This window comes from Squalius cephalus (genome assembly GCF_949319135.1).
Source record: "Squalius cephalus genome assembly, chromosome: 2".
Lineage (NCBI taxonomy): Eukaryota > Metazoa > Chordata > Actinopteri > Cypriniformes > Leuciscidae > Squalius > Squalius cephalus.
In genome coordinates this window covers 23,257,200-23,268,228 of record NC_137123.1, presented here as the reverse complement: position 1 = coordinate 23,268,228, position 11,029 = coordinate 23,257,200, and the positions used below count along the sequence as shown (strand labels likewise).

The following is an 11,029-nucleotide window of genomic DNA, read 5'->3' as shown; positions in this document are numbered from 1 at the left end:
TTGTAGATTTACAATTTTTTTTAAATTTTTTTTTTTTGATTTACATTTTAGTGCCATCTATCGTTCATAGCAGAGCACTAGGCTAGTTGTCATTTTGCGCAATAGTCATCAAAGAAAGCTTCTAAAATTATAAAATATAAAACAATAACACAATGCTAGGCTATACAGACCTTGTCTGAAGTAAATATTCCAGAATCACTGGCGGTATCCTTAATACAAAAACAATAGCAAATTAATTCATATGAATTCGGTGTGTAATGTTCACGAAAGCTTGCTTGTTTTATATTTTAAAATCTCTAAATGGGACCAGCAGCACAAAACGGAAGTGAGGCCCCAGCGAGATTTGAACTCGCGACCCCTGGTTTACAAGACCAGTGCTCTAACCCCTGAGCTATGGAGCCTGTCGAGCGAAATTAGATAAAATCGTTTGGAATTTTGAAATATAAATACTCATAATTACATTAGATACAACATATAGTTCTACATTGAAAATCAATCTTTTGAAAAAAGGGGGGGAAAAGCAGTTGTTCAAACATTCCAACAGTAGGAGTGAAATCTTTCCGTGGCAGGGGCAGCTACCGCTCGACTTGTCGCGACCGTTAAAAATGTTCCATGTTTTAATTAAAAATATAAAAAAAATCCGGAAAATTAGCGTTCGTAATATAAATTACTTGGTAATTTCCTCAAATTCATAACGTGGTTAGAACAACTAAATATTCGTGTAGTCGAGGAAATAGAAATCGCTATGTCTTACGATCCCGTCGAAGCCCGGATAGCTCAGTCGGTAGAGCATCAGACTTTTAATCTGAGGGTCCAGGGTTCAAGTCCCTGTTCGGGCGGCTCACCTTTTACAAAGTTTTGAATCTAGCAGCTGATTTTGATTGTTTAATGTGAAGAAAAAACACATGCATTCATGAGACACACAAGTCCATGATTTGACTCTAGGAAACATTTACACAAATCAACGATTTGACGCCAGGAAAAAGGTTATGGTAATGTAAGGAAAATAACTAAAACAATGGGAGTCACTGAGAGTTATATTTTTCATTTTTAAACCACAAACAGCTGAGCAAATGAGTAACTGAAATATGGAATCATAGCATATGAATACTGATAAAGCATGTTAACGTCGATCGAGATTATAGAACTTAGTTTGTGAACTAAACGCTAATGCATTACAAATAAAACACATAAAAGCGAATCCACTTTAAAGCAGTATCATCGCCTAGGGAGAGCTAATTAAAATACGGATGACGTGGCTGTGTCACGATTGTCTCCAGAAATGACATGCTGTCGTCGACTGCCCCATGCTGATGATGAAACAGCTGCTCGTCACTGCCTGTCATACGTCACTATGTACAGTAGGTGGCAGAAATAGGTCGCACTGCAATCAAAGTTCAATAACGCTCCACAAGAAGAAGATGTAGAGCGCTGCTGGAAGATTCTGGAAGTCTCTTGTTTAGTCCACGGAGGCATAAGGCGAGAAGGGATTTCACCATATTTCACGGTACAAGATAGACCTTTGCTGTGTCGATAGAATTTTCAAAATCATCCGAAATTAAATGTCATGCCACGAGGTTTATGTTACTAAAAGCCAGGATTTTGTAGAAAAACAAGCAAAGACGAAAATCACGTGACTCATGCAATGACATTATTTTAATAAATAGAAATCAATTGTTTTAAAGCGCTTGGTCAAGTTAATTCTTTGTGAATGTTATGGTTATTTTAATCGAGTTTAATTGCTTTCCAGTAACTTACTGTTGATATTACGAGACTGAACATATGGGCAAGGTTTAGATTAACACTAATAATAGTCATGAATGAATTGTTGAACAGTTTCAAGTGTAATTTTCTTAAGTGTTTTTTTTTTATGTTTCTTCTGACCAGATTAACCTGTTTTGAGGGCAACTATGGTGAAAGAGACGGGTTTTTATGATATGCTGGGTGTAAAGCCTAATGCTAGCTCTGAAGAGCTGAAGAAGGCCTATCGTAAACTGGCACTGAAATATCACCCAGATAAAAACCCAACAGAGGGAGAAAGGGTAAGTTTGTTACTCTTTTTTGTATCATCACTGTCTACATTATTCCATATTAGTTTCTTGAGAAGATAGCTTTGCAGATTCTTCTGTGTTGCTGTCATATAAAGTGACCCAAATAAACTACACAAATGTGTACCATACAAGGCCACATTTTATCATTTTATTTTAAATTTAAGCGCTTCATGTGCCCAAATAAATAATGCTCTGTCTGTAATTATGATTGATATATATATATATATATATATATATATATATATATATATATATATATATATATATATATAATAGGGATGTCCCGATCAGGTTTTTTTGCCCTCGAGTCCGAGTCCGAGTCATTTGATTTTGAGTATCTGCCGATACCGAGTCCCGATCCGATACTTAATACATAAAAAAAGAATAAAGAAGAGCGAAAAAACAGATCCAGGATGTTCCTTAGTTGTTGAATGTTAAAATAAGGTGAATTAAATAAAAAATCTGTTAACAAACAGAGCACTTCTGTGAGGTAGCTTGAACAATCAAGTAATACATAAATTCTTCACTTTTGGACTTTAGTGCAACAGTAAATATAAAAAAAGTCTAATATATAAACAAATAGCACCTCAACTTAAAATACCGGGCAGGCATGTAAACAAATAAAAAATAAAAGTGTTTGCAAAGCCAGTAATGTGCTTTTAGGAACTACACTCCTAACTCTTAAGCCGGTTTCACACTGCACTGTTAGCAGAGCGTGCAGCGCGTATTTTTTTTCGCCGCCCATGTTAACAGATTAAACCAGGCTTTAGAGCATTCACACCGCGCGCAGAGGCGGCGCGGCAGTGCGTAGTAGAGCAGAGCAGCAGTGCCGCGATCGTTTCGGCGCCGAGTCTATTTTTGCTGCGCCGCTTTTGCTGAATTAAAGTGACAATACATTGATCATGGCCAAAATACACCGCAGTTTTATCCAAAAAGTGCATTGATGATATCTATTGTGTTTTAAACAGTCAATCAAATGACCAACAGCAATTTAAAAAGAAAACAAATGTCCAAAAACAAACTTGTTGCCATAACAATAAAATCAAAGATGAAACAAAAGTTATATAAATGAAATTATTAATAAAATAAGCTTCTTGACAAGTCTTTTCTCTTAAATGTATTTGAAAACGAAAAAAAGCAATGCCAACTTATCCATTATGGTACTCTGTCTGTAGCCTACACAACCCGCGGTTCAGCCGCGCGTGACAAACGCTGCCAGTGTGAAAGCAAAACGCACGTGTCCTGCTCCTGCGCTGCTTACTAACGCGTTCAGTGTGAAACCGGCGTAACTCTGTGCCACCGCATAAATATTGATGTGTTAAAAAATAATGAAAATATATATATCCGAGTCCTGATCGGGAGGTAACGTCCGATTCCGATCGAGTCTGAAAACACGTGATCGGGCCCGATTTCCGATCATGTGATCGGATCGGGACATCCCTAATATATAATCTATAATATATATCTACTTGGAAAATATTTTGTCAGTTCCCTTATGTAGCCTATGTGTGATTTTATAATTAAGAATTATATATACAGTACTGTGCAAAAGTCTTAGGCATGTTAATACCCCCCCCCCCCACACACACACACACACACACACACACACCCAAAAAATGGTTTTAAGTCAGTTATTTATATCTCTTTTGCTGTAGTGTGTCAGTAGGAAATATCAGTTTACATTTTCAAACATTCTTTTTGCCATTAATTGTAATAATCCAGTGAGATTTGTGTATGCACAAGGAGTCTGACAACAGCCGGTATGATCTGATCTCACCATCATCGAGTCCGTCTGTGATTACATGAAGAAACAGAAGAAACTGAGACAGACTAAATCCAGAAGAACTGCGGGAACGTCTCCGAGATGCTTGAAGAAACCTTCCTGCAAAGCTACAGTACTGTGAAAAGTACTGGCACTTGTGTTAAAATGCTGTAAAGTGAGAATGCTTTCAAAAATAAAATCACAAATTGAATTTATTTATGATTTAACTTCTATTAACTCATTCAAATCAATATATGGTGTAACGACCCTTTGCGTTTAAAACGGCTTTTGTCCAGGTACACTTGCGCATAGTTTTTCAGGTAGCTTTGCAGGAAGGTTTCTTCAAGCATCTCGGAGATGTTCCCGCAGTTCTTCTGGATTTAGTCTGTCTCAGTTTCTTCTGTTTCTTCATGTAATCACAGACGGACTCGATGATGGTGAGATCAGATCATACCGGCTGTTGTCAGACTCCTTGTGCCTACACAAATCTCACTGGATTATTACAATTAATGGCAAAAAGAATGTTTGGAAATGTAAACTGATATGGGGGGGTGATTACAAATGTTTCACTATTCTCTGCTTTCAGTTTAAACAGATCTCTCAAGCATATGAGGTTTTGTCAGATGCCAAGAAGAGAGAAGTGTATGACAGAGGAGGTGAGAAGGCCATTAAGGAGGGAGGAAGTGGAGGTCCAAGTTTTGGCTCCCCCATGGACATTTTTGACTTGTTCTTTGGAGGAGGGGGACACATGCACAGGGAGAGGAGAGGTAAGTCATGTTTCTCTCTAGGCTACAGACTCCACAATTTTTGCGAAACCTGATCATCCATGTTATTCCTTGGGTATCTTTTAAATGTTAGCGAATCCAAATCCGATTATGCTTATCGATTCCAATTCTTATCAATTCCCAGTTTTGATTCCAATATGGTAAATAAAATCAAACATTTAGATATCAAACATATTTATTCTGTGTCTTTTTGCAAAACATTCTGTTGCAGCTGAATACCTTGAACAAAAATCAGCAGCCTAAAGAACATCTAACTATTAAACTAGACCAATATACATTTTAAACATTCTTAGAGACAAGTTTACAGTCTGTAATACAATAAGAACAAATAAGCAAATTAGCAATAGCACAAATAAATACAACTGAACAAAGTTCAGTAATTGAAATCAAATGTAAAATAACACTGCATAGATTTTTTTTTATAAATAAATTATAGATTAATCCGTATTAAAGTTACAAAAGTTATTCAATCACAATCAGTGATTTTCTTTTTAGCAGTTATAGCACAGACAGCAGCAGGAACATTAGGCTGCTGTCACTTTAAGACATAATGCACGGATCCAATATACTGAAACTGTTACATATGCTTTTTCTTTCTCAACTGTTAACGTTCACTAAAGACATAACTGACTGTGTTTACGAGGATATTTTTACATCATTTCGTGTGCATTTCTCTGGTCAAGCACAAGAAGACGCGATGAAGTCTCAATTCAGTATTCGCATGCCGAATTGAGTTCTCTTTCGTGTCTTTGGCTTGAATGGTTTAAAATCACATTAACATGCATACACAGGAATCGATAAGTGGAATCAAAATTTTGATTTTATAACAAGTATTCCAGAATTGGAATCGATTTTCAATTTCCAACCCAAGTTATTAGTAACCTAAAATAGTACCGAATAAATATTTCTTATCTTGTTCTCTTCTTTATGTTTTTGTTTACATTTACATTTGTTTACAATTTAAAAATTATATAATACCCAGGTTTAAATTAAATTTGTTCACAAGTTAAAATTTTGTCTACACTTTAGATGAGATCAAATGTTCGAATTGGCTCACATAAATGCTTTGCACTTGGAGAAATCTACAAATTAGCCAGCCAAAGACTCTTAAAGATCTTTTGTTGTTCCTGACACAGGAAAGAATGTGGTGCATCAGTTGACAGTATCTTTGGAGGACCTTTATAATGGAGCCACCAGGAAACTTGCTGTCCAGAAGAACGTAATCTGTGACAAGTGTGAAGGTAATAATGAGTTTATTATAATGTTATTATTCCAGTCTTTAGTGTCACATGATGTTTTCAATATCATAAATACAGTTGAAAATGGTTGTGCTGCTTAATATTTTTGTGGAAACTGTAATACTTTTTTCATCTTTTTAATGAATGGAAAGTTCGAGAGAGCAGCATCATTAGATATAGAATTTTTTTAACAATGCAAAAGTGTTTACTGTCACTTGAGCAATTTAATGCATAATTTCTAAATAAAAGTATTCTTTTATATTATTTTTAATTATCTGACTTCAAACTTTTGAATGGTAGTGTGTTTATAAGCATTGTATTACAATTATGCAGTCTTGTTTTTTCTGGTAGTATTTTAATAGTTGGATTTTTTTTTTTGGGATAGTTTTTTACTGGATGTTTTACTACAGGTCGTGGAGGGCGTAAAGGAGTGATAGAAGTGTGTCCATTGTGCCGTGGGGTGGGTGTCCAGGTCAGACTTCATCACTTAGCACCTGGCATGGTACAGCAGATATCAACAGTCTGCACCGGCTGCCAGGGGCAAGGACAGCGACTTGGACACCGCGACCGCTGCAAAACATGTGCTGGTCGTAAGATACTACGACAGAAGAAGATTCTGGAGGTGCACATTGATAAAGGTAATAATTAGGGCTGTCAAAATTAACACGTTAAGTATCCTCGTAAGCACAATCTCAAATGAGTTAAAGAGTTAAATTAATGTATAGAGTTGTGAGAAAATAGGATGTGCGTCAGATCCGCATCATGTGCGTCAGGTCTTAAAGTGACAGCAGCCTAATAAACCTGCTGCTGTGATTTCTGTCATTAATGTTAATCAAACACAAAGAGAAAATCAATGACTGCTCTTGACTGAATCACTTTTTTAGCTTTAATAAGGATTAATCTATATTCAATTTATAATTTATGCCGTGAAGACTGTGCAGTGTTTGAATCTGAACCAGCCCACCTGGACCAGTAGAAAAAAAACCTTTGTGTTGAGCCCTGATATTGTAAAGGGCACCGCTAAATGGGACATTTATAACAATGGGTTTATGTGAAGTGAAGTCCACTTAAAATAAGGTTGTATTTTTAAAGCCTATTAAATAATACAATTGATAGCTTTTAATTTTACTGTAATGTCGAATGGCTAAAATTGGAAAAATAGAATTTGTGTAATAGAGACATCAGTGATACTGTCCTTCATTCATAGTGCTTAGTAAAAGATGTAATTAGACAAATATTTAAGATATACTGTCTTTATATTGTTTCTACATTATTTTGGAGATTCATTGTGAAAGTATTACAATATAAAAATATATTTAAAATTTGAATGCTGGGTTTGCGAATCGCGATTAATTAAGAAAATGTTATCGATTGACTGCACTATAAAATAATAGGACGCAATAAGAAAAGCACAGTTCACTCCAAAACACTTGTTTTCTGCAGCTGGTTGCTTTTTTTTATGCTTAATTGTGTGTTATTGCAGGTATGAAAGATGGACAGAAAATAGTGTTCCATGGAGAGGGGGACCAGGAGCCTGGCCTTGAACCTGGAGACATCATCATTGTTTTAGATCAGAAAGCCCACTTGGTTTTCACCAGGTAAAATCACTCTGTGTCTTATGTAATCGGTTTTGTTTTTTATTTTATGGCAAATAATGCTGGTCATATTAAAGTTTAATGTTAGTACTGATTATTTTCAGAGGCATGCCATTGATTGTAGTGTCCTGTAGAGGGCAGTACTGTCTCATTTATTTTTTTCAATATTGGTGTCATGCTTTCTCTGTTTTATATATGATGCAGCCTTTTACAGTACTTGGTCATTTAGAGAAGGTAAATGAGGGAGTGAACATGTAGATATTATGTGTTAAGCATAAAAATTTATATACTTAACATTTCTCAGACAAGGAGAGGACCTCATCATGAACATGGAGGTGCAGTTAGTAGAGTCATTATGCGGTTTTCAAAAACCCATTAAGACAATGGATAACAGAACTCTACTCATCACATCCCATCCAGGTAAACCATCCTGCATGCATATTCCAGCATTACATTCAGGTTTCCATAACATCAGCACTATTGTGAGTCAGTGCTGGTGGATCAGTGAGTGATGGCATATACTGTAGCATGATGGTGGCTGATGGAAGTTTCTGTCTCAAACTTGTAACCATATACACTCTTAGTGATGCTCTGGCTCGGGGAGGATGCCAGGGCTGATAGTATGCCACCTTGGCAGATGGTGTACCATATGGTCACTTTTGCTATTGCCTTCTCCAGGGTTTCTAATAGGCATCCTTAGTGTCTTGTTGACCTTGTATATTACCAGACATCCAACTTGTGCAGTGCTCAAGCTGGTCTACCTTGTTTTGGATTAACTGGTTCTGATATTTTTCCCAATTCACTCCTGAGCCATTTGGAAAGTAAAAACTACCAACTGGAAGCTTGGCTAGTTGTTTAATTAATCTTAATAGCAGAGCAGATATAACTGTTATATAAACTGTAGATGTGTAAAGCAAATGTATTGTCATTCTTTGTTGCATTAATAGGAGAGCTGATTAGACCTGGAGATAAGAAATGTGTTCTGAATGAGGGGATGCCTCTGTACCGTCGGCCATTTGAGAAAGGGAAGCTCATCATTCTTTTCAACGTGAGTACCTATTATTGAATATGTTCACAATTTGCTAAAACTTCCTGCACAGTAAAAAACCTGATATATATCAAAGGGAGTTATTTTGAGAAAACAACCGGCTGGATGTACATTATCCCGCTTATTACACGGCTACTTGCCACATAAGTAAATAATTAGACACTTCCACAGAGAGAGCAGTGGCTAGCGCGGCAAGTTCAAACTAGACGGAGATTTAAGAGATGCTGTATACAGTCATACCATTTATTACACAGCATTTCGCCATGGAGATATGATAATTATGGAGATAAGAGATATTGATTTCTGATTAAACTGTTTTAAAATCGTACCTGTTCATATCTTATAATCCAACAGTGTACAAAACAATAGTCACAAAATGGCAGCAGCTGCGTTTGTTTGAAACAACAGAGAGCGAGGCATAATTAAATAACTGTACACAAAATATTGATTCGACTGAGTTTTAATAATTTATTAGCTCACCAAATGCAAAAAATTCCACGAAGAAAAAACTTTCCTAGCAATGTATAGTGCTGCTGACTTAAGTAACCCGGATGAGCCTGCGTTATCTGTTTGAGAGGTTGTTATCTGGGAATAACATACCACTGGATGGTGGGATTGACCAATCAGAATCAAGTATTCCACAGAGCAGTGTAATAAATAAATAAATAAAAATGATATATGTATATATATATACACACACAGTATGTATCAGACATACTTGCAGACACACACATAAACATTGATAACTAGATTGGAAAAATCCCCAGATATGATTGTAAAGCGCTTTGGGTGAACAGTAGTATATATGAAAGCGCTATATAAATGCCTCATTCATTCATTTCGAGCCTAATCGGTAATAATGCCTGTTTGGTTAAAATTATGTTTGAAATGTGGGGGTAAAGAAACTTTAGAAACCCCATAGAAAATCTCTGGTGGGATTTGAAGAAGGCGGTTGCAGAACGCAAACCCAAGAATATTACCGAACTGGAGGCCATTGCTCATGAGGAATAAGCTAAGATTCCTCAGAAACGCTGCCAGAGGCTGGTGTCTGGTTATACATCTCGTTTGCAGCGGGTCATAACAGCAAAAGGGTGTTCTACTAAGTACTAAAGATGCTTGCCATGAAGGGGTTGAATAATTTTGAGACTGCAGAAGTCATTAAAAGTGGCATTTTCAGTTGAATTTGGAATATTTGTGTTGAGCTATTTCAATTACTTTTGTTTGATTTGTTCATTAGCTAATTGCACTACTTTTCTTCTTAAGGTTGTCTTCCCTGAAGAGAATTTCCTCCCATTAAACAAACTGAAGGAGTTAGAAAGGTACCTACCTGAAAAACAGGCAAATATTGAGCCTGATGCAATGGATGATGACCTCTATATTTATGCTGACCTTGAAGACTGTGATCTGACCCATGAACGCAGTCATTACCACTATATAGAAGAGGAAGACTTTCACCCTTCTGGAGGAGTGCAATGCCAAACCTCATAGAGATTCCCGTTCCCTTCCCTTCCACAACAAATGCCACCTCTGCTGGAACACACACACAAAAAAAAGGACCAAGAGGAAAAGTCCATTACCTCTCATCTAGTTCTGTGCCTAAAATAAGACCTCTTAGTGCCGATCTCTTTTGTCATCTCCTTATCCAAAATTTTGTGCTAATAATTTGTAAAATAAATTTAGGGGATGTGTAAAATGAGTAGTGAGACGAGTACCATATAGGTTTAACTGAGAGGAGAGTCTATGGAAATGTGTGTAGCAATTACGGAAATGGAAGGGGCATCCGGATTCGAAGCTGGCTGTGCCATAATCCCAGTAATTCCATCTCTAAAATGTATTTATCATGAAAATCAAATTTTCGTCATCATTTTGGGAAAACATTACAAGCTTTGTTGTGTTTTGTTTATTGCCAATTGCGGGTTACATGTAGACCATTTGACCTTGGTGTTGTTGGACATTTGCTATGTGCCAGTTTATTGCTAAATGTTTTTCTAGAACATTTTGAACTAATAAGAGGGGTCTAATATACAAGTTAAAAATACATTTGAAATCATTACTACACTTACCTTTTTATCATAACTTAATAACCACCAAGGATTTTTATGACAATAAGTCATGTTGCATTTGTTAATTCAAATCCTGTTTAGAAGCTTATATAAACAAACAAACAAAAAATGCATTAACTGAATGGCACAACAAAATACTAAATATGCCAATTTGGTTTTGAAGGTGTTTTTGCTGCCGGCCGACCTCTGCAGAAAACATGATTCAGTCTTAAGAGCACCTGGAAAGCTTAATTGTCTGTTAATTCTGCCTACATTTCAAGGACAGTTTTGGATATTGCAAATGCACTTTTATCCCTTATGTTATTTTTACGTTTGCCGGCAGATACGTCTTTGATTATTTTATTATCTGTATTGACTGAAGAATAATTGTAAAATGTGTCATTTTAATTACGACCAATAACTTTGCCATTTGTAGTTCTATTTATAAAAATGTCACAATGTTATTCATTTTGTCACTTGTATTTTTTGGGGTGGGGGATTGAATTAT

The 11,029-nt window shown here is 36.2% G+C and overlaps 1 protein-coding gene across 1 annotated transcript; it reads left to right on the top strand.

Annotated features, from left to right (window-relative positions):
- Window positions 1–1,377: 1,377 nt before the first annotated feature.
- Window positions 1,378–10,985, top strand: dnaja1 (DnaJ heat shock protein family (Hsp40) member A1). The gene is made up of 9 exons (XM_079864693.1): window positions 1,378–1,507; window positions 1,888–2,042; window positions 4,400–4,580; window positions 5,735–5,839; window positions 6,247–6,474; window positions 7,320–7,434; window positions 7,736–7,851; window positions 8,379–8,479; window positions 9,743–10,985. Exons 2-9 carry the CDS (start codon window positions 1,911–1,913, stop codon window positions 9,965–9,967), a joined length of 1,203 nt encoding a protein of 400 aa, XP_079720819.1. The 5' UTR covers window positions 1,378–1,507; window positions 1,888–1,910; the 3' UTR covers window positions 9,968–10,985.
- Window positions 10,986–11,029: the final 44 nt, after the last annotated feature.